The 24,839-nt window shown below is 38.8% G+C and overlaps 1 protein-coding gene across 3 annotated transcripts in view; it reads left to right on the top strand.

Annotated features, from left to right (window-relative positions):
- Window positions 1-24,839, top strand: part of LOC143373484 (uncharacterized) — a 72,213-nt gene that overhangs the window by 39,487 nt on the left and 7,887 nt on the right. For 2 of the 3 annotated variants that reach the window (XM_076820801.1, XM_076820802.1), the window contains exon 2: window positions 19,737-19,856. The exons of the other annotated variant lie outside the window; for it this stretch is intronic. In XM_076820801.1, the coding sequence (XP_076676916.1) occupies window positions 19,739-19,856 (118 nt within the window). In that variant the 5' untranslated portion in view covers window positions 19,737-19,738. The remainder of the gene's footprint in view (window positions 1-19,736; window positions 19,857-24,839) is intronic. 3 annotated transcript variants of the gene reach the window in all.

The raw sequence follows: 24,839 nt of genomic DNA, 5'->3' as shown, positions 1-24,839 counted from the left end.
AATTGTAGGAGTGATTATTATATTAATATTAATAGCAACTGCATTTTTAGGATATGTTTTACCACGAGGAAAAATATCTTAATGAGGAGCAACAGTAATTATAAACTTACTACATATCAGCTATCTCTTATATTGGACAAATAATAGTCGAATGAATTTGAGGGGGGGTTTCTATTGATAATGCTACTTTAAACCGATTTTATTCATTTCATTTTATTTTTCCTTTAATTATTTTAATTTTAGTAATTACCCATTTAGTTTCCTTACATTTAAAAGGGTTGAATAACCCTCTAAGCACAGATAGAAATAAATATGAAATTCCCTTTCATTTTTATTTTAGAATCCAAGATATTTTAGGATTTATTTTAATTAGAATAATTCATTTTCTAATTACCTATTGTAGCGGACTGTAAGCTGGCAGATAGTTTTATTTATTTCCTAGGCCTAAAACGGTCGGTTGCTCGAGTGCCTAGTGCGGGTGGTCGAGCTTGGGGGCTAGGGCAATAAAAGTGACGATTGCCAGAGCCCCAGTGAAATCCTAAGGGCAGCGTGTCCTCTTTCGCAACTTTGAGGCGCGTGAGAAATTTGTTTTCCCCGTCCGTGAATTTTCGGGCGTTCGTCAAACGCCGACGAAAAAGGGCAGAGCCTTGCGGGACTTCGTACCGAACGCTTCGTGCTCTTTAGGCTTTTCATTTTTACACGCTATTTGTATTCACTTTGTTAGTCGTTGAATATATGTTGTTACTGTTAAACAGTCATAGTGCATCATTTCATTTTCCACCCACAGTGTCCAAACTATTATACAGAAAATAGGGATGATTTCGGATAACTTTTTTCATTGATATGTATTTGACAGTCAGAGAAATTTTTCTAATTGTAAGTAGGATCGTATACTTCTTCACTATATTCTTGTACATCACGAAAAATTAATTCAGTAATTTCTTTTAAATATTCTGCTCTGCAGAAACTCGATACAGCCTATCACAGAAATGATTTGATCGTGGAATAATGAATAACACCCGCGTCGGTGAAACATTTTCTTCTTTTTGAAAGCTGGAGAAATGTAGGTGAAATCAATTCGCATCGGTATCTATTCTGAGAGATTATACGGTTTAATTCCGAGGTTAATTGAATGTAATTTATGCCGCTTGATTGCTGATAACAGAAACGCGATGGAAGCAGAAGGAATTAATTCGTGGAGTTAGATAAAAGTGTGTTAATTATATTTCACGTCTCGTGGAGGGACGAGCACATTCTTTGCTGCGTCTAGATGAGATATATATTGAGACGTCAACTGTCGGGATTTCTATGATTTCTTGTTGCGCGACGCCGCGGCCGTTCGTAAGATCGCTCGGCTGGATCTATCCGAGTGAGCTGTATCCCAGAAACGTGAAACTTGAAACGCGAATATCTTACAGCGTAGCGTGTTTCTTGGCCAACTGAACGTGTGCTTGGTTTATTAAAATTGCGCTCGATTTTTTGCTAGAGAAATACCTGCTTCCATCTCCCAGCCGGGAAATGCGTATTGCACTGCTATCACTTTTTTACTTTCATCCATAATCTTAGCAGGCAATTGAAAGAAGATCAGAAGGAAATTACTTTCTATCCAATCTTCCTATTGACCTCTGTTTACACCGTCTCGTTCTTCGCATCAAATCTACCCATCATTAAATAACAGATTCATAAGGCCCTTTTTACACGAGACACTTTTCTATCTCACAACTTATATTCCACTTAAATTCACTTACTAGAGATAGCGTTTAAATAATCATAAATTCCCAAATTTTCAACCCTTCTGATATTTTTTAAATCAAAGCTATCTCTGGCAATTGAATACATTCAAACTACCAGTCTGTATCTTCAAAAGTGTCCCCCAGGAAAGCACCCTTAGAAATACCTCTTCCCCACTCCAAACAACGTCAGAAGGTATCACAAAGATAGAAGGGTAGGTCATTTTGAAGAAAGCTAATTCTTTCTCCAAACTAAGCAGGGTCCTCCGCACAAAAATGATTTTTGTCGTCCTTTATATTTAACTAGCTTTAATACTCGGCTTCGCACGAAATTTATATTCTGATTTTATAAAAAAAAATTTATTTATTTTTTTGTGAAAATAGTCACGTTCACCTGGATTACCTAGGCATAATGAGCTGTCCCATTTAAGACTTGTCCCTTTTATAGCACCTCTCCCCTACCCACTTTCTTACCGCTTTCTCAAAAAGTTTTACATTTTTATTGGATTTCGTAGGTTCCAATTTTCTCTTTCTACCAATATTGCCATCTCCAAATTGTCCGTTCTTTGCGGTCGCCTTGCTTGCTCCACCCCTTTTTCTCCAATCAGGTAACACCCTTGGCACAGCTCGCTTTAGGGGGTATACCCGTATCAACCCTCGGAAAATGTATACATTTTGTGGATTTTTTTACAACTCAACGGCTTCATGAAGATTTCCCATTTTTTTACTATCTTTACATAGTATTATGAACAACTTAAAAAAAAAGTTTCAGTTAAAAAACTAGTGTTTTTCGGAAGTTATGCATACATATCCGAAAGTCTCTCGATTTTAGACGGCTAAACGGTGGGCCTAAAAACTCGCGCTACGTTTAAACAATTCACTTCCAATTTTGCATGCAGAATCGTAATAAGATTCCACATCGTCCAACGAGGGCTATTTTTTATTCCGATTCCCCGTTTATTATTTATAAAGAAAAAAAGGTGGCCTCTTCTCTTAGGAAAATGTAACATTACCTTTGATCTCTCACCATTTCTTTATTTTTAAAAATTTTCAAAATCGGCCGCGTTGGACGATAGCTATTGACAAACTTTATACGAAGATTTTATTGTTTTTTATTTCAGACACGACATACAGCTATCTTCAGGCCCACCGTTTAGACGTCTAAAATTGAGAGACTTTCGGATATGTATGCATAACTTCCGAAAAACAATAGTTTTTTAACTGAAACTTTTTTTTTAAGTAGTTCACAATACTATGTAAAGATAGTAAAAAAACGGGAAATCTTCATCAAGTAGTTGACTTATAAAAAAATCCACAAAATGTACACAATTTCCGAGGGTTCAAACGAGTATACCCCCTTTAGGAGGATCCTGGACCAAGCAGGGTTCGCCCTTCTACACGAAAGGATCCAAAACCCTAAGAAAGAGATTGCTCCAGTTTCAAGGAAACTTTTAAATCTATTTTTGCAACTGGACAACAAGTTCAGGCTAGATCAACTATAGCCAGAGTTTCCTGCAGGGTTCTCTTCGAAGCAATTAAAACTTCCCTAAAACCCCACAAACTACCACGAAAGCGTACGCAGCGTTCCATGCAAATCGAGACTCCCCGCACAGGCGTCTCGTTACCTCGAGCCGCCCCCGCGGTCTCGTAAATAGTCCAAAGCCCGGGGAGGGAATCGTAATTTTGCACTTAGCGAGAAAAACCGCTGATATTAAACCGAAGAAATATCTAAGATGGCGGGGGCCACCCCGCTGTACGCGAATACCGAATGCATCACCGCGAGTTATTTGTAACGACGCGCGGGATAAACCTACCCGCGAGTGGACGCGCCGCGCCGCGAGTCGCGAGTATCTACACGCGGCGGACGCTCTCCTTAAAACGTGTATTTCGCGTGCTGCACGGGCCACGGGACGGCGGCGAATGACAAATCGCCGCGTCCGGCCTGCTGGAACAAGCTTTAATCGTCGGTATCGCATACCGAAGCCCCAGCGTGACGTTGCCTCGCGTTACAGAATCGCGTTGCGCCGGTGATTTGCATCGGGGGATTTCGAATCGCCCGACGACGCCCGCCTTCCACCTCGTCCTTTTTCCGCGGCAAGCGGAGAGCCCTCGCGGCGGCCAGCCCGCTGGTCAGACGGGGGGATCGTCGTCTCGAAATGATTTCCCTCAGGCGGGCTCGGGCCAGCGATAGATGGATTATTTCAGCGGCGGACGTAACGATGCGGTCTGCGGTGTCGCGAACGTGAACGTGATATTATTTCGTGTATGTGGGAACGCGATTTAAATATCGACGGAGGGGCGTGTGCGGCACTGCTGGCAGAGCTGCACTTGCAACTGGAATTCAGTAGAATGTTGATTAGATTGAAATAACGGGAATTTTGGATAATAAAATTCCATTGTTTCGGGGCAAATTTATCGCAGTATTCTTTCAGGAAATAATTATAAGGGGATGGATGCAAATTGTGACTAGTAATTTTGGGTAATGTTTGTTTATAGTGTGAACTGCAAAAAAAAATTTTTTTTGGGGAATATGGATATATATATAGTTAAAATGTTTATTTTTTCCTCTTTCATTGTAAATAATATGGGAAATTAAACCAAATCTAGGAAGGATTAAAATATACACTTCAGGATGACCGAAAAATAGAAATAGGTGTTTGTATAGAAATGAAATATATTTTGAACGTGCTGTAAAAATTTCAAGTCGATCCGAACCTCAGTTTTTTTGCAATCACTGCAAAATCGCAATCTGCAATTTTGCAGTGATTGCAAAAAAACTGAGGTTCGGATCGACTTGAAATTTTTACAGCACCTTTAAAATATATTTCATTTTGGAGTGAACTTCAACATTAAAGTATTAAAGCTTTAATTTCCAAGATAAAAAAAGCCAGACATCTGTGCATCCCGAAAACCAACATTTATCGTAAAAATCGCCTTCTCCTGGTCGCTATTTTAATAATTTTGGTTCAATTCTTTTTTCCGAGGTCCAATACGAAATTACAGGTGTTATGAGGAGCGTTATATCTTTATTTTTTACGCTCAATATCAGAGCAAAACCAAATACACTTTTTCTAAAACACTGTATAATCACCTCGTGTGGCGCCGTTTCCAAAATAGATACCTAGGTGTATGAAAAAAAATATTTTTCTACTGATCGTGACAGTAATAAACATTCTGTACAAGGAAATGTTCGTGCTTGCTCTCATCTCCTTGTAATTAATTCGCAGAAAATACTCGATTTGACTGCCCAGCCCCCTTAACCGCATTATAAGACTTGTGTTTTAATTTAATTTCACGCGGAACACTTTCTCCGAATTGCAAAGAAATATTGCCGTAAAAGAAACTTAAGATTACGTAATGGAATTAAATTCACTTATATAATCATGCTGTAATCCGTTGACGGGTGAACAATAAATCAAGGACGATTAAGCGGTCGTCAGCTGCTAGCCAATTAATTTTTAAGCCCCTTCGTCTATTCGCGGTATCTGCTGAATAATTAATTACGACCTCGTCGCTGGCTTATACATTAATTCGTCGTCACACCCAGAACCAATTAACCGCGCGGTGTATTTCGTTAAATCACGCGACTCCCGTCGCTGCTCCACGTTCGCTCCGCCGTCGACGATACCATCTGCCAAGTAATTAGACCCCGTAGAAAAGGCGAAAAGATTTCGAGTAGCACGGTAAATCGCGGGATTTCAAGAAATGTCATTGCCACGCTGTGGTTACGATCTCGCGTGCCTCGTAACGGCGTCGCTGTTCGCAGGAGAATTATGAAACGCGATATCTTACTTTAATTGCAACAGTAAGCAATGTCCTGTGGCTCGCTGGATGTACACTAATAAAGAACGTACTTACTGCTACGAAATGCGTGGCTTAGAATATCGTTCATACGTTCGCACTGAACTTAACGATCGAAAATTTTAAACTGGGACAAGATGAAATCTTCTGTTCAGTTTGCTACTAATTATGGAATGGTACATTTATCAGGATTATTTATTAGGATGGAACGAAGCAAGTGCAAGAAGTAGATGAAATTTTAATCGAGTTAAATTTCTAAATACCTATATGTCTTCTAAATTACGTTGCCGTGTGTATCAAAATAAATCCAATGATCTACTTTTCTTAATGCGATGATAGTATTACTTTGAATAAAAATTTAATTATCATTCTTCTATTCATTAATACCTATCGCGAGGAACTTGATGTTCGATGGTCGTTAAAGTGTGTTCATTGATAAGCTTTAGCAAAGTGTTACGCGTATGACAAAGTATTTACGCGGTGCTATTCAGATTTAGATGGCAAAAGGCTCGAGATTTAATTTATGAAAACACCTAGCAGAGGGTATTAAATTTATAGCAACGATGCAGCTTTACGAGGCTCGCCAGCGACGGAGATAATTACCCGTGCGACAGTCTTCCAACGATTACGGCACTTTATTGCCATTAGCGATCGATACGTTTTGAATAATTACCCCTGCCGTTCGCCATAAAATCAGGAACTCGCGTTCTGCCGATAGTCCGGTATTATTTGACCCACTTTCTCATGCTACGCGTATGACTAATCGCATAATACCTCCGCATTAAATCTGTGAGTTTGTTAAGACCCAGCTACCAACTAAATATTATACAAGCGATCCACAGTCGATAATTATAACTTGATTTGTGCTCCGTTTTTTAAATTCTATTTCCAAAGACCTCCTCAATTTTCGTCAATTTTACTTGGCTATTAATGCTTTCAAAATTTAAAATATTACAGCTCCCCCTCTTTCTATGTACAAGTACAACAAAAAATGAAAAATACTAATTTTCAGAATTTTGCTAAATAGACACAAACGCGGTAGATTAGGTCTGAAAAATTTGAAACTCCATGTGCAAGTGGAGTAGTTCATCCATAATGCAACCCTATTTTTTCTTGGTGCCATAATGCAATTTTTGGGGGTGAAATCACCCTTTGAAAAAAATGCAGAATTTTATTTTCCGTAGAATATCTCGAGAACGGTGAGAGATATCGGAAAGAAGTTTAAACAGAAGGTACATCGTTTTCTTATATCCACAAAACCGCGTAAATATAATTTTCGAAAAATCCACTTTTTTCAAGTTACCCCCACCACTAACCCTTAAAAGTAAGTTTTTCTATTTTGTAAATATATGAAATTATTGAAATCTGTCTAAACTTTATATAAATAATAATCTAAATATGACTTTAAGAAACCATGTTATTAATGGCAACTGGTAGAATGGACTTCAAAATAGGTAATATAGGTTTATTTGTTTGCAAAAAAATATAACACATAAATTATTTATACGTATGAAAAGAGATTATCCAGAGGTATTTCAGCATATATTTACAATATACAAAAACTTAATTTTTAGTTAAAAATGTACATAAATGTCCCATTAAATTATATATAGTAGTTTTCCTTTAATTAATTCCTAAATATCACCTATTTTGGGGGGCTCTAGACCGGAAGATCCCCTTAACGACACACTAAACTACGTTTTAAAAAAATTAGGTTCAATACATTCTTATGGAACCGTCTCCACCAAAAGCTACGTTAAAAAACAGCATCGCATAGCACAGCTTAGCTCAGCTTCCCGGTGGATTCCCGGCTTTACACTCTGGAAACGAAGCCCCAGATTAAAAAATGCTAAACTAGTAAACTCCTCTTCGATACCATGTGGCTGAAGGAATGTTGACGTTCTTGCACGTCGAGCAACACTCTGGAAGGAACGCCAGCGTAGTTTCGCGTAACAATGACGAGAAGGAAAATATGGACGCTGGATGTCTTGCTCCGAGTTGCTTATGCAAAGGCCACGAGCGTACGAGAGCTTCGGAGCAGATTTATGGGTCACGGTCGAACGAAAGAGAAGCACGAGTCATATTTCGCGTCGTCCTCGTAATTTCCGCGATTCGTGCACCCGCGAGAGCTCGCCGCGAGACGCTTATAATTCCAGCCCGGAGTTTGTCTCGCGATCCTCCCGAGCGGTGCGCCGGTGCAGTCGCAATAAGATTGTGCCTGCCCTCCAGAAGGGCAAGGAAGAAGAGGGTCCCGTCCGCCATGGTATCCGGCGAACCCGGAAAAATCTCGTGCAATTTAAACGGAGAGCAATAATTCGCACCTCCTGGCAACCTTAAGGTGAACCCGAGGTTTATGACTACGGCGTCTCCATGGAAATGCACTTACGTGGCCATGGCCGATGCGCGCCGCGTATGTGCGAGCATGTACATGCGATTTCCGTGAATGGAAAATGCGATAAGACCCTCGCGTCGTCTGTAATACGGCTCTCCTCTCCCTCTGTCTCCGGGGATCCTGTCTATTCCCTGCGTCCTCCGATTTTTAGCGCAGGAAATTTCATGATACTCGACCCAAGTGCGCGATAGGGTATTTTCACCGCGAGATCACGGCGGCCTGTGCACGATCCTCGTGCCAGCGGCAGTGGCCGCGATGGAAACACCGGTTCTCGTTCGATCACCGAAGTTAAGCATCGTGGGGCGCGTATTGGGGAAAGATGGGTGACCGTTTTTTTCCTGGTGCGTTTTTCCTTGCTGCTGGCAACTTTACGGGTAGGTTTCCCCCGGTTGCGAACGTTTATAATTCGTGACCGTTATGACCTGCCCAATAGCAAAAATTCCTTACGGTGATATCCCATCGTGTTAAGGGGGTAGACACGGGTAATGCAGCGCGCTGTATACCGACACAATCTGGCCCGAAATATGGGTTCGGGATTTTTCGTTTTTCGTATACCTCTTTCCACTTCATGTTCTCCTGATATATTGGCCAAAATCTGGCGAAAATTTTCAGAATGCACAAAATTGGGCTTTGTAACAGGAGAACATGCCGTCGAAAGAGATGGCACAAAGTAATGTCTCCGGAGAGCAAATTAAAGAGCGAGAAGTGGCGCAGATGTTTCGACACAGTGACTGTTTAACGAAGAGACGCAGAATTTTGGAGCGCCTCTTATTTGCAACTTTAAGGCAAATGAATCGGTTTTTTCAGTTTATTTAATTCCTATGATGTTTTGCTGTACGTATAAACATTGAAGATCGCATAAAACACTTATTTCATGAAGCAATTCGACGTATAAGTTACTCTGACACGGAAAAAACGACGAAAAAATCGGTTTTTAATTTTTTTAACTGCGGCGCACCGAATTGAAAAATCTGAAAAAAATTCAGGACAATAGTAACAATCATACGTACTTACAGTAAAAATATAATTATAGTGCCAAGCCTGGTTCGATACACAATCGGCATTTTTCAGCATTTTTTGGCGTTTTTTATTTTTCACAGCTTGGTTTTTCAATTTAAAAATTTGAAAAAAATTCAGGACAATATTAACAATCATACGTACTTACAGTAAAAATATAATTATAGTGCCAAGCCTGCTTCGATACACAATCGGCATTTTTCAGCATTTTTTGGCGTTTTTTATTTTTCACAGCTTGGTTTTTCAATTTAAAAATCTGAAACAATTCTCTGATATGTACCCCGATAACAGAAATGCCTCTGATTTTTTTCAAAATTTTTCATCCCCTAGTATAGGAGAAATTCGGCAAAAACCTGATTTCCTATTTTTGCCACCTCTTTCGACATCATGTTCTCCTGTTACAAAGCCCAATTTTGTGCATTCTGAAAATTTTCGCCAGATTTTGGCCAATATATCAGGAGAACATGAAGCGAAAAGAGGTATTCTGAATTTCAGCTTCGAAGGCATCCTCGATTCTCTCTCCGAAGACGTTACTTAGTGCCACCTCTTTCCACATCATGTTCTCCTGTTACAAAGCCCAATTTTTTGCATTCTGAAAATTTTCGCCAGATTTTGGCCAATATATCAGGAGAACATGAAGCGAAAAGAGGTATTCTGAATTTCAGCTTCGAAGGCATCCTCGATTCTCTCTCCGAAGACGTTACTTAGTGCCACCTCTTTCCACATCATGTTCTCCTGTTACAAAGCCCAATTTTGTGCATTCTGAAAATTTTTGCCAGATTTTGGCCCAGGTATCAGGAGAACATGAAGCGAAAAGAGGTATTCTGAATTTCAGCTGCGAAGGCATCTTCGATTCTCTCTCCGGAGACATTACTTAGTGCCACCTCTTCTGACATCATGTTCTCCTGTTACAAAGCCCAATTTTGTGCATTCTGAAAATTTTTGCCAGATTTTGGCCCAGGTATCAGGAGAACATGAATCGAAAAGAGGTATTCTGAATTTCAGCTTCGAAGGCATCCTCGATTCTCTCTCCGAAGACGTTACTTAGTGCCACCTCTTTCGACATCATGTTCTCCTGTTACAAAGCCCAATTTTGTGCATTCTGAAAATTTTCGCCAGATTTTGGCCAATATATCAGGAGAACATGAAGCGAAAAGAGGTATTCTGAATTTCAGCTTCGAAGGCATCCTCGATTCTCTCTCCGAAGACGTTACTTAGTGCCACCTCTTTCCACATCATGTTCTCCTGTTACAAAGCCCAATTTTTTGCATTCTGAAAATTTTCGCCAGATTTTGGCCAATATATCAGGAGAACATGAAGCGAAAAGAGGTATTCTGAATTTCAGCTTCGAAGGCATCCTCGATTCTCTCTCCGAAGACGTTACTTAGTGCCACCTCTTTCGACATCATGTTCTCCTGTTACAAAGCCCAATTTTGTGCATTCTGAAAATTTTCGCCAGATTTTGGCCAATATATCAGGAGAACATGAAGCGAAAAGAGGTATACTAAAGGGTATAGCCGATTAAGATGGTCAAATGTGCCCTTGAACCGAATTCGACTCACGATGAATCATTCGAAAGCTTATTAAAAAAGAAACATTTGTGGCAATTTTCAACTTCGTATCTCCCACCGGAGGGTAGTAAAGGGCAAAAATAGGAAATCAGGTTTTTGCTGAATTTCTCCTATACTAGGGGATGAAAAATTTTGAAAAAAATCAGAGGCATTTCTGTTATCGGGGCACATACTAGAGAATTGTTTCAGATTTTTAAATTGAAAAACCAAGCTGTGAAAAATAAAAAACGCCAAAAAGTGCTGAAAAATGCCGATTATGTATCGAAGCAGGCTTGGCACTATAATTATATTTTTACTTTAAATACGTATGATTGTTACTATTGTCCTGAATTTTTTTCAGATTTTTCAATTTGTTGCGTCGCAGTTAAAAAAATTAAAAACCGATTTTTTCGTGGTTTTTTATTTTTCACAGCTTGGTTTTTTAATTTAAAAATCTGAAACAATTCTCTAATATGTGCCCTGATAACATAAATGCCTCTGATTTTTTTCAAAAATTTTCATCCCCTAGTATAGGAGAAATTCGGCAAAAACCTGATTTCCTATTTTTGCCCTTTACTACCCTCCGGGTGGAGATACGAAGTTGAAAATTGCCACAAATGTTTCTTTTTTAATAAGCTTTCGAATGATTCATCGTGAGTCGAATTCGGTTCAAGGGCACATTTGACCATCTTAACCGGCTATACCCTTTAGTATACCTCTTTCCACTTCATGTTCTCCTGATACCTGGGCCAAAATCTGGCAAAAATTTTCAGAATGCACAAAATTGGGCTTTGTACTAGGAGAACATGATGTCGAAAGAGGTGGCACTAAGTAACGTCTTCGGAGAGAGAATCGAGAATGCCTTCGAAGCTGAAATTCAGAATACCTCTTTTCGCTTCATGTTCTCCTGATACCTGGGCCAAAATCTGGCGAAAATTTTCAGAATGCACAAAATTGGGCTTTGTAACAGGAGAACATGATGTGGAAAGAGGTGGCACTAAGTAACGTCTTCGGAGAGAGAATCGAGGATGCCTTCGAAGCTGAAATTCAGAATACCTCTTTTCGCTTCATGTTCTCCTGATATATTGGCCAAAATCTGGCGAAAATTTTCAGAATGCACAAAATTGGGCTTTGTAACAGGAGAACATGATGTGGAAAGAGGTGGCACTAAGTAACGTCTTCGGAGAGAGAATCGAGGATGCCTTCGAAGCTGAAATTCAGAATACCTCTTTTCGCTTCATGTTCTCCTGATATATTGGCCAAAATCTGGCGAAAATTTTCAGAATGCACAAAATTGGGCTTTGTAACAGGAGAACATGATGTGGAAAGAGGTGGCACTAAGTAACGTCTTCGGAGAGAGAATCGAGGATGCCTTCGAAGCTGAAATTCAGAATACCTCTTTTCGCTTCATGTTCTCCTGATATATTGGCCAAAATCTGGCGAAAATTTTCAGAATGCACAAAATTGGGCTTTGTAACAGGAGAACATGATGTGGAAAGAGGTGGCACTAAGTAACGTCTTCGGAGAGAGAATCGAGGATGCCTTCGAAGCTGAAATTCAGAATACCTCTTTTCGCTTCATGTTCTCCTGATATATTGGCTAAAATCTGGCGAAAATTTTCAGAATGCACAAAATTGGGCTTTGTAACAGGAGAACATGCCGTCGAAAGAGATGGCACAAAGTAACGTCTCCGGAGAGCAAATCAAAGAGCGAGAAGTGGCGCAGATGTTTCGAGACAGTGACTGTTCTGAAATTTAGTATACCTCTTTCCACTTCATGTTCTCCTGATATATTGGCCAAAATCAGGCGAAAATTTTCAGAATGCTATTGTAACCAAGTACAGAGGAGGACATACTATACTGAATGATATTATATAAAAATGAATGAAAGGAATAATACTGGAAATAATCTCACTTCAATATTATATTTATTTTTAAAGTAACAGGAATAAAAAAGTAATTCGCGGTAGATATAGGAAGACTTTAAAATTTTTTTATTTATTGTCACATTTTTCCAAGACTATTTTCATCCTCTGGCATGGACACACAACATTTGTGCACTCAGCATAATAAATTCAGGGACATACAATAAACAAAAATATAATTTTTGATGAATTTATAAAAAAGATAAAAATGCAATTTTTATGCAGCATAAACAGTCAAGCTCTATTTCTTGCATATAAAAACTCAAATTTCATAAAAAGTAGACATACAATATGTGTGCACTAAGCCATCCCAATATTTTTGAGTACCCTTTTTATATTATTTGTTAATAGCCAACGGTTATATGGACAGGAACATTAAAGGAATTGCAGCATCATAAAATAGTAATAAACCCCGTAAACATTGTGTTTCATAATTATTCCAGTTCAGAATTCGTTCATGAAATCCGCTACTGAAAATGCACAGTCAGGATGCGCGTGATTATTATGTGGTCGGCTCCTCGAAGTAACAGAAAAAATAACCTAAGCATATGGTATATGACAACAAATGTTTAGTGGCCATTTCGTTCTTTTACGAAACATTTGTGAACTTTTTATCATCCCTTCAAAATCTTATTATTACGTCACAACAGTATCTTTAGGAAATCGGGTATAGCAATTAGGTTATATTTTCTGTCGCTTCGAGGAGCCGACCACATAATAATCACGCGCATCCAGCCTGCGCATTTTCAGTAGCGGATTTCATGAACGGATTTTCTGTCATCGAAGTGCCAGAAAATACAACCTACATGCTATACCCGATTTCCTCCAGATACTGTTGGAGCGTAATAATAATGTTTTGAAACGCGACTAATTTGAATCGCGCCTGTTCAAGTGTCCTCCAAAGCTCGCGGCCGTGAACTTCCTCGGCGGCCATCCTTGATCGTGGTCCCCGATTCAACGGAGGATACTCTGATGCCCACCCGGTTGCCTGAATGAAAAGTGAAAAGCGGCCGTTCGTGGGAGCGTCGCGGTCGGAAAGGTGCCGCTGGCACACATATTTGCATCAGAGAAAGTCGCCTGCTCCCTCCTTCTCCCTGTGCCGGGATGCATCCGTGCCCGCGTGCACATAATCGATGCATTAACACCTTGCATAACCCAGCGCCGCGGTATTAATCATCCCATTATGCGACCGCGTCCCGTGGAAACGGGATTCCTCGCGTCACGACCGATGCTTTCCACGCTCGCCACGTAACTGCCCGGCGAACAGTGGCGAAAATCTCGCGATGGGAAATTCGACGATGAGACCACCGGATTATTGTCTTCTTACGGGGGGGGGGGGGTCTATCAGGGAAGAGTAGGTATACAATTGCGGCGCGGGATCGTTTCACACTTCGAAGCTTGAACAGTTATTTCGTCTGCAGTAACTGGATTCTAATCACAATTACATGGATTTATGGATTTCTTCATGAACTAGTTTGTAACGTTGAGCAGCGCGGTGTAATTTTATTTGATTGCTTCCTTGGGTTAGTTTTTCGTTTTACTGGCTGGGCGTGCAGTTTTTTTGGTAGGACGCGGATATTTATGTCTTCTGTATCTACGAGCGGAATAGGTTTTTAATGGAAATGCTCAGCGGCTTCCTATAGACCTACTTCGTTGTTATGAAAGTACGAGATTTTGTAATTTTTTAGATCATACTTCGCGATTAATTACGTAGCAACGCGTGTTTCCTATTCTTTCAAATTCCGTTCGAGCAGTGAACTGCTTTAGAATGTTCAACATTCCATATCGACTTCTTTTTACTTCTTTGTTATGCACAATCTACAATACGTACTGGGGTGGTGATTGATATATCGCTGGGGCACCCTAACAGTTTCTTCTCTATGTTGAAAAAAGGGCCTCGTTAAAATTTGATTACATTTCATAATGTTTTAGAGGTTGCTACCCGCTTATTAAAATTTTAAGTGAAATTGTATTTTTTACTTAAGGGGTAGGCACATGGGTAATGGGTATTTCGAGGTAAAAGAAATGGATTTTTTTTAAAGATTGTTTATGATAGCTACAAGTCTTGGAAGTATTTAAAAAAAATTTCATTGAAAAATTCGAAAAATTGCGAGAGCTACAGCGTAAAAGCTTTAAAGCCGTTTTTCTCAAAAATATGTTTCTCAAGACGGTGAAATGTTTGTTGAAATCTTGACTGAACCTACAAAACACTTTTCTCCGTGTGGAACTGGCTCACTAAGATCGCATAACTTTAGCAACATTTATCACAGAATTAATTCAGTAAAATCCTTCGAAGTCGATATTTTTTTGTATAATTTCGTGAATTTTAATTAAAATTTTTTTATCAACTTCCACGTTGTAGATTTTGAGTTAAAGGATATTCATATACAGCGATTTTGCTTTTAGATGAATCGGGCAATCGGAATCGTGTTCACAACGTGGGGGCGAGCATTACGCAAGCAAAAATTTACCTAATTTATTTTTAATATTTTGCAAACATTCTTATTTGAAAATATCTCTTATATCCCTAAGAAAGAATTGTTAAAAGAGCAAATGGTTTAAGTTATTACCAGGGCCGGCGCGAGGTTGGTTGGCACCCTTATGCAAGATAATTTTTGGCGCCCCCAAATTTTTGCACCGGTTTTCTATTTAATACGTTTTTCCTTTACGGAGTACAATATAAAAAAGAATTACGTTTACATTTTGTTTATGTGGGAGTTGGATTCTTTTATTACTAAGCGTGCGATATATGTAAGCAGTTTTTTTAGCGGAAAAAATAAAATTAATACCACGTTACTTAGCCAAGGGTGAACACATTTACAGGGTGCCCCGCGAAGAAATACAAAACTAATTTTTTGGGGTCAAATAAGCATCGCCCTAATACATAGGTACCCAACGATTTCTACGAATTTCTGCGAAACACACAGTGGAATGTAAAGGCAACACTACCCCCTCTTCCCCTTTAAAATTCTCCCACGAGAATCCCTGTATAAATCCAAGAATATCCTTCCCACTTTCTGCAATCTCCGGCAACTGTAACTCCATAAAGAAATAGCGGATAACGACGTTCTTCTGATCGCTGTCACGGTGACAGGGCAACAATGGTGCTCGAAATTCCTCGTCCCATCGAACGGAAACTGTCGCGAGGAAAAGGCACGATTTGCCACGGGGAACTGGAGGGACCGTTAAAGCAGAGGCTATTATATTCCCCGGTTCGTTTCTACGGGCATGAGGTGGCTAAATTACGGTTTCTGCGCGGAGAACAGATGAACGGTAACGCCTCCGTGAGGATTCCGTCCGAACGGAGTCGCGGAAGATCAGCCACACATTACGGTGGACTCGTGGCGGGAAAAAGGACAAGTTTATTGCCGACAGTTGTTAGCAACGGTACTCACGCGAGCGATGGAAAATTCTCTTCGCGATACACACTCCAATGGTTTCTTTTTCCCCCCGGTGCGATTGTGCATTAGCATCGCAACGGCTGGCGCCTCGGCTCCGGAGTGGAGACTTCAACGAGTGGGCAGAGCAGCGCCTCCTCGAGACAGTTCGACAGTCAAATAACACGCGGAGCGACTCTTCGTTACTTTAAGTAATGAATTCATTTGAAATTACGTAATAAATTCAGGAGACTCTGTTAGGAACTTGTGATCGAATTCAACGAATCCATCGTTTCATTTAACGTTGATTTTTTTTTTTTTTTTTTTTTTTGAGCTAAGGATCTTTCACTCGTGAATTTTCTCTCGCAGTGAACGACAGCGTTTGGTTGCTGGGCATTTGAAACAGTTTCTTAATGGACGTTAGTGTCTCTGCTGTTCGTGGCAATGTGGAGTGACAGTGTAGTTGAATTTCGATTGTTGTTAAAGTCATTCCAGCAAAACAACAGAGTTTAATCATCGCGAGAGTAGCCACGCGGACTCGACAGGGCGTGAATGGCTTTAACAGGAATTAACGACTGTCGGCGAGTGAGAATTAAAATCAGCCGGGAGATAATTAATAGCGTTCGCTAATTAATTTCGAACCCGTTAGGTTAATGGGCTTTGATCGCGTATTTTCCTTCGATAAAATACGAAACCGTGTTCTCAGTTTTATTCGAACGCACGATGCGTTGAGGGAAGCAGCCGAGGATAGAATTACGCACAGATTAGAGCGAAGCAGTGAGCACGACAGATCGAGAAAGTAATTTTGTTTAAAAGTACCCGGTTTCAACTTCTCTGAACTTTAAACACAGCTGACAGTAAAATATGAGACAATCAACAGCTCTAGTGACTGACATTTGATGCTCGTCGTATTTTAATTTGAAATTCCCGATTAATTCATATTCTCCATCGATCCCATTAATCGTAATTACTGTTCCATTTAATTGTGAAATTCACCAGTAATGTTCAGAAGTGCAATTTAATTATACCGCGTAGTCACGTATTGATACAACCATCCAAGGATAATTGTGTCGTCCATCATAGTAGATGATGTCAGGCACGAATCCGCATTCGAGGATAACTGGCCCCCATTTTATACAAGTAGGATGTTATTTTAATTTTCCTCGCGTAACAAAGACGTGTCCTCCTTCCATTAAATCGAAATCTTTCAGCAGCCACGAATCTCAAGTGAAACACGTTGCTATCTCCGTTATGACTAATTACGCGATTTAAATTGCTGGTGTATTAAATTATTTTTTAGACAAAGAAGCACCATTCCTTCCATGTTTCGTTATGCACATATAGTGCCCCCTTCGTTTCTTACGCGCTAAATTCATCGCGCACTTAATAATTCGCGAAAAACTTATTTGCAATTCAAATAGACGAAGCCCATTGTAAAATAGTCTCACATTATTTTCATCTTATGATAGCTTGGATTTCATCTCAAAACCTCTCTGTCTTTCTTCTTTCCCCGCGAATCCTTTCGTCAAACGAATTCTTAAGGGGTTGTGCATAGTCAGCTTTCGAAAAAGAACGCGATTTTCGGGAATTTTTTGTGGAATATCTGCTGTATATTTTTTTACAACTATTCGCTTATTTTAAAAGTACATATATGGAGAAACTTTCAGTAATTTTTTTTTATAGAAAAACATTAAAAGATAAACGAATTACAGCCATTCTCGCGGAAGCTGTTTTGATAAAGGCGCTGTACGGTGAGCAAGTTTTCTCTGAGCCGAATCGTTTAAAATAAAAAATTCAAAAACATTTTGTTAATATACGGTTGAATTCAGTAGATGAAGGGAGGTTCTTTCAAAAAGTTGATTTTTGATAAAATGGCGGCCGTTTAACGCAAAACCTCATTTTTTCGATATCTGAATTGTTCGTTTTTCGTTAATTAAAAATAGGGCGTTTGTTCAAATAAAAAATCCTTCGTTCATCTACTAGTCTTTGGTATATAAAAGAAGTCTGCAAAAGTGTAGGCTAATTTTTACAGCAGTTTCCGAAATATATTGCTCACCGATATCAAAACAGCTCCCGCGAGATTGGCTGTTATTCGTTCATTTTTTAATGTTTTTCTATAACAAAATTACTGAGAGTTGCTGCACATATGTACTTTTAAAATAGGGGAACAGTTGTAAAAAAATATACAGCAGATATTCCACAAAAAAAAATCCAAAAATCGCGTTCTTCTTCGAAAGCTGATTAGGCATAACCCCTTAAGGGGACTAGGCAGTCGAAAAAAACGATTTTTTTATTGCATTTTCCGAAAGTACTACCCTTTCTGAATAAAATGCCGCTTGGTTTATAGTAAAATTCGCAAAACTGTAGATTTGGCAGCTAAAAACTTCAAGGGGCAACCTATAGCGTCGCCTTTACCCAGAAACTTTAAACGCGTCTTCCTCGAATATTTCTTACACTTCATTTTTTTCCTGATTGCGAACGAATTGAGGTTCAGATCGACTTGGAAAAAATTACAGGATGTGTAGAACATGTGTCATTTCGGCCCAAACCTCTGATATGGTCTGTAAAAATTCGAGATTTTCTTAAAAAAATCCGGTGACTTCTTAATTTTTTTTATGAAAGTCCCGAATTTTTACGGACCATATCAGAGGTTTGCGCCGAAATGACACATGTTCTACACATCCTGTAATTTTTCCCAAGTCGATCTGAACCTCAATTCGTTCGCAGTCAGGAAAAAATGAAGAGAAAAAAATATTCGAGAAAAACGCGTTTAAAGTTTCTGGGCAAAGGCGACGCTTGATGTTTTTGGCTGCCAAATCTACAATTTAGCGAATTTTACTGTAAACCAAGCGGCATTTTATTCAGAAAAGATAGTACCTTCGGAAAATGCAATAAAAAAATCGATTTTTCCACTGCCTAGTCCCCTTAACCCCGGCATTTTCAATCTTCGTCGCGCGGGATGACGAATTTGAAAAACTGCGCGTTTCGACTTTAATTAGCCAGCCACCTGAATCGCAGCACCGTTTAATTCCTCCGGCGAAACTCGCCGACCTTCCAACGCGTAACGAAACCGATCTCTCGATTGCTCTTCGACAATCGGGCGTAACAATGAACGCGCTAAACGACAAGTTCGTAATTTACAACACCCTCCCCTCGTTTTTCGTGCCGGCTCCTCCAAGGCCGCCGATCATTAAATTATCAGCTTCTTTTTCGGTCTTCACGCTGCTTGCTATCAAGTGCAGCGGTCGGGTAAAAAAGAAATGGCCTCGGTTCAGCGATCGCAGCGGAAACTGTCGCCGTCCGTTCACGCGAAATCCATTCACTCGCCAGTGCGCGGCCGTTTCACTTTTATGGATATTATTATTGCGTTCGATCTGCAATTACCGGGGACTGTCTCGAAATCTATCGGTATTTTCCCGATTGCTCCATTTTTCAACCTCTCACTGGCAGTGAACCGCTCGCCAGGAGGTAGGAGCAAAAACTGTGCAGCAATTAAAATTCTTCTTGCAGTAATAGGCGAATGGAATGTCGAAGAATTCTCCTAATTTTCATTCGTTCAACAAGAAATTAGAAAACACTATTAACTATTATTAATTAAGATTGACTTGTATTTTGCATGTACCTACACGTATTCGCATATTTTCTAAGTATACACTGTAATTTTAGCTTTTTAGAATGAATACACTCGAAATTCTAATCGTCGGTCACAGAAGTGTCTCGTGCGAGATTTTCTTCAGGAATGTAGGAATTGATTAATAAGGGAGTTTCCTTTTCGCAGAAATAATACCTCGGTGCATGGAATTGTTTGACATTCGTGTAGCAGTGGCTATTTATTAATTAAAGTGCCTACGCTTAATTGTTTTGGAACGAGCGCGCCGCTCTGATTCCAATTCAAATCGGAGATCGACAGATACTGAAAGTTTGGTTTTGAAATTTCGTTTCCAGAAATGCGTTGGTTTCGTGGCCACGCCGAGGCGCCAAGACTCTTAAGCCTAAGTCCTCTCCAAGCTGATGAAGACCTTGACGGAGCATCTTACCACTTTCATGCCGCGTCTCAGTATAGAGGTAAGAATCGTGAGAAACCGCCGATACAATTGCCACAGTAAAAAGCAGGATGCCACGTTAGCTTTCATAATCCGAATTACGATCGTTCCGGCGTTGTTAATTAGTGGCAGGCAGCGCCACTCGAAACCGAACGTAACGTTCTCCCAAAGGTGAACGGTTCTCGGCTACCATTCTCGATGCTTCTAACGCGTAAGAATTCTCAACGTTACGCATATCGAGAATGCTGTATTCGATAGGAAATACATTGCAACGTTTTCCAGGGCAAAGTCGAAGTGGAAATCAATGTGGAAGATTTGGAAGCTTAGATTAAGTTAGATGGGAAATGAATCATTGAAGATTTAATATTGGTAAAATCTCTTGGAAAATAAATATTAGTTAAGTGTGATATAAACATACATCAATGATTACACTATTACTCTACCCTTCACACTATCCTAACATCAACTCAGCTGACTAAGATATCGAGATTCCATCTCAAATCTGAATACTGTGAGTCAAGGTTGCAACTAAACCCTTTTTTATACGAGACATTTCTAAGACCCATTTTAATGTCAGTATTTCCATGTTAGGATATCAAAATACAGAATACCTATTCAGTTTTCAAAAATAGTTCTGATCTAGGAATGATTCGGAAGCTTAGATTAAATTAGATGGGAAATGAATCATTGAAGATTTAATATTGGTAAAATCTCTTGAAAAATAAATATTAGTTAAGTGTGATATAGACATACATCAATGATTACACTATTACTCTACCCTTCACACTATCCTAACATTAACTAAACATTCAGCTGACTAAGATATCGAGATTCCATCTCAAATCTGAATACTGTGAGTCAAGGTTGCAACTAAGGCCTTTTTTATAACGAGACACTTTTAAGACCCATTTTAATATCAGTATTTCCATGTTAGGATATCAAAATACAGAATACCTATTCAGTTTTCAAAAATAGTTCTGATCTAGAAATGATTTGGCAGCTTAGATTAAGTTAGATGGGAAATGAATCATTGAAGATTTAATATTGGTACAAGGAAAATCTTTTGAAAAATAAATATTAGGTAAGTGTAATATAGACATACATCAATGATTACACTATTACTCTACCCTTCACACTATCCTAACATCAACTAAACATTCAGCTGGCTTAGATATCGAGATTTCATCTCAAATCTGAATACTGTGAGTCAAGGTTGCAACTAAGGCCTTTTTTATACGAGACACTTCTAAGACCCATTTTAATGTCAGTATTTCCCTGTTAGGATATCAAAATACAGAATACCTGTTCAGTTTTCAAAAATAGTTCTGATCTAACAAAGATACAGAAAGGCAGGGAATTTTTCCAAAATATGAATGACGGTCTTCAAAACTAGATATCTCTCTTTAGGGGGTAACACCACTGTAACGACACAAAAACGTAGTGTACTTTTGAGAATTGTTTGTGGGTAAACAAAGATATAACAAGCCTGCTTTCTGGAGGGTAAACAGGCTCCTAGATTTACTTAAATTTAATTGATTTCTCTGAAATGTAGAATGAGGCTAATATATACTCTAATAAAATTAAACATTTGAGAATTTAAAACCTGTTTTCTGGAGGGTAAGCAGGTTCCTAGATTGACTTAAATGTAACTGATTTCTCTAAAGTGGGAGTGGTCAAATTTCAAATTTTTCTAAAAATCTGTTTGAAATTTTTACAGTAGCTTCTAAACTACATTCTCCATCAAAGTACGCATCGATCTCGTGAAATATTGTTTTTCTTATAAATAATAAGTATTTGAATATAAACTTCTCTCTCTCTCTCTCTCTCTCTCTCTCTCTCTCTTCACAGCATCATTTTCAGCTAAAAAATTATACATAACTTTAAAAGTTTTCAACAAATCGTAAAATCAGTACGTACGTCGATGGAGAATATAGTTTAGAAGCTAATGTAAAAATTTCAAGTGAATCGAATAAAATTTGTTCAAATGGTGCTGCTGGCCACTTTGAAAAATGTGGTTCCGAGAAAAAATGCGTTTAAAGTGCGATTTTGGAAAAAAGAAAAGAACAAAAAATTGCTCGAAACTACTTAAGATGTGTGTAACAATGGCGTTTAAACAGATTTGCCGATTATTTATTTATTTACCCACAAACAATTACGCCTTAAAAGGAGCCCCAGATTATGGTACAAAATTCTGTGCGACTGATTAAAAGAATCTCACCAATAAATGCACACTGCCAGAAAGCCTTTGTCGACCGTCTCGTGGGCCCTCGCCGAATCTCCAGGATTTCTCCGCGGCTCGTCGTTTCGTTTGCCGTTTCATTAAAGTCGCTTTCGAAAGCGAAGAAACTTTGCATAGCCTCGTTGGCTCCGTGAGAGCCTCTTTTTACGAACGCAGCCTGCGCTCGTGTACAAATCGAGCGACTATTTACCTCGCAGCACGTACTACACGCAATTTGCATGCACTAGAAAATGTGCCAGTACCCTTAATACCCCGATACTTCATCAATGCATGCTCCCCGGTCGCCATATTTCGCGAACATCCGCATTGCGTAACAGTTCTTCCCTCGCCTCGAAGTTATTTAAAATTTATAGCGACCAACCAGCAATACTAATTTAGAGGCTTCTCGATATCCCTTATTAGCCAAGTGATTGTGAAATGCAAGGTCTACAGAGAAGTTATATCATCTTCATTCAACCTTTACTGTGTTGTAAGAGGAACGAATAATGAAACTCATCTATATATTACTCACGATTATTCGTACTAATAATTTCAGTTTTTGAATTAAAAATATTCAAAGACTACTATCATGATGCTCTTGTGGTTATGAGGTTTTTGTATCGTTTCAAAATTTCTCTATTTCTTAGAATCTGACCCACAAGGGAAGATCCCGAACCCGAAAATTCAAAAAATTCTGAAACTTTGTGAATATGTAGGGGATTTCTTGATTACGACTTCTCTGATTACAACGCAATTTTTGTTTGCTGCCCAAGTTTACTCGAAGGGGGTGAAATTAACCCCTGAAAATTTGGCTATTTTCCGATTTTGTGTTATAACTCGCGAACTGTAAGAGATAGAAGAAAAGTTTCAAGACAAAAGTTACTTCTTTTAATTAGGTCTATAATTTGGTATAAAATTATTTTACAGTTCACGAGTTATAACAGAAATTCGGAAAATAACCGGATTTTCAGGGGTCAATTACACCCCCTTAGAGTGAATTTGGGCAGCAAACAAAAATTCCGTTGTAATCAGGGGGAAATTCCCTACGTATTCACGAAGCTTCAGAATTTTTTGAATTTCCGCGTTCAGGATGCTCCCTTGCCAGTTCTACACTCTGTAGATATAAGTTGACTGTTATCTATGCAAGTGACTGCATTTATATTGCAAAATAAACACGTGATTAGCAGTTGTGTTGTCTTAGGAGATGTAAACCTAGTTTCCTCGCGAAGCACGCTGATAATGTCCCTAATCTCAGTCCGCATTTACATTCATGATAGGCGAACGCCCTCACCGAAAAACCGCAATGTTAGTCAGCGCATTTCTCCAAAGAGCTGTGACGAAATCCATTGAGGTTTTTAACGCGAAACCGGAGGTTGAGTGCGGCGAGAAAATGTTGAACGGTTCTTTTCTATTTTTATGACAGTCACGTCAGTCACATTGATTCCATTGCAATTGTTGTATTAGAACAAGATTGTCGATTTAGATATTCAACGAACACAGTTAAGCAAGAATTTTAAATCGTATTTGAAGGCTCTGGAATATTATTTGAAATTAAGAGTAATACCTATTTTTCCGTTGCATTTTCAGCTTAAACTTCCATGCCGCCATTTATGAAACCGTGATTACACGCTCTTATATAATTGCCATCTATACCTGGGGTTTCAATTTTGTAATATAGGAAATAAGCGTAGCCTTATTTTAACTAAATTACTGCTCACTTTAGGTGAAATCGCCCTTTTCCCTGTTACTTCTCTCCCATCAGTTTGTCATGTTACATTTACCGCGCAAAAGCGATTCATTCCTTTTTACTGCGGAACGCTTTCTTCAATCCTTTCTAACCCCGAGGTCTATTTACCATGTAACTCCTTGCTACACTCTCTATCATTAACGTCGATGCTCGAGAAATACAGATATCGAGTGAAGCTCACTTCCTGTAATTCGCTAAACTTGCCCCGCTATTTACTCCGAGCGTAAAACCTCACCGTTGCAAGTATTTATGCAACGCTAAAATTGCTTTTCTTAAATCGATTATGTGCTCCATTAATTTCTTGCGCGGCCTCTTATCATATATCGATAGCATTACGAGCACTTCTGTGCGACAAAAATGTATTAATAGGCTACTTCTATATTTTTGTGTTAAAAATTCTGACGCCTATTATCATGAAATATTTTTCTTTTGCGTGTAATTTAGATTAGATTTGTCATTATAGTAAAAAATTGAAATATTTAACGGCAGTGGCCGTGATTATGAGTGCCCACATAATAGTAGATTACGATAACTAATTAAAACCAACTTTAAGAAAATAAAAATTCGCTAAAAAGTAAAAAATAATTCTGTTCCTTATTTAATCTACGACTCTCATTTTTTTTATGTCGGCGCCTTACCATTTGCACTGTGTAAATCTGGCGCAGACTTAAAAGAATTTAGAGTCGTAGATTACCTAAATCAGGAACAAAATTATTTTTTACTTTTTAGCGCGATTTTATTATCTTTTTCTTTCGAACTCGGTTTTATTTTTTTTTCATTTTTCATTTTTTACTTTTTAGTTATTTAAGTTATATAACTACAATTATTTAAATAATGGAGTCGGTTAATGAGACGGATTTATTTTTTTTGGCGTAACTTCGAAACTGCATAACCGATTTTGATAATTATTTCTTCATCACCTAATTGTCCTAAGTTAATCGAAACTAAACAATATGCAATAAGTTTCGCGGAAGTCGATTCAGTAGTTACGGAGAAATTCGCGGACAAACATAATACATACAAACATACACACATACTCA

Source organism: Andrena cerasifolii, chromosome 9, assembly GCF_050908995.1.
Source record: "Andrena cerasifolii isolate SP2316 chromosome 9, iyAndCera1_principal, whole genome shotgun sequence".
NCBI lineage: Eukaryota > Metazoa > Arthropoda > Insecta > Hymenoptera > Andrenidae > Andrena > Andrena cerasifolii.
Note: the sequence above shows the minus strand (reverse complement) of the source record. Positions and strands in the feature narration are given on the sequence as shown.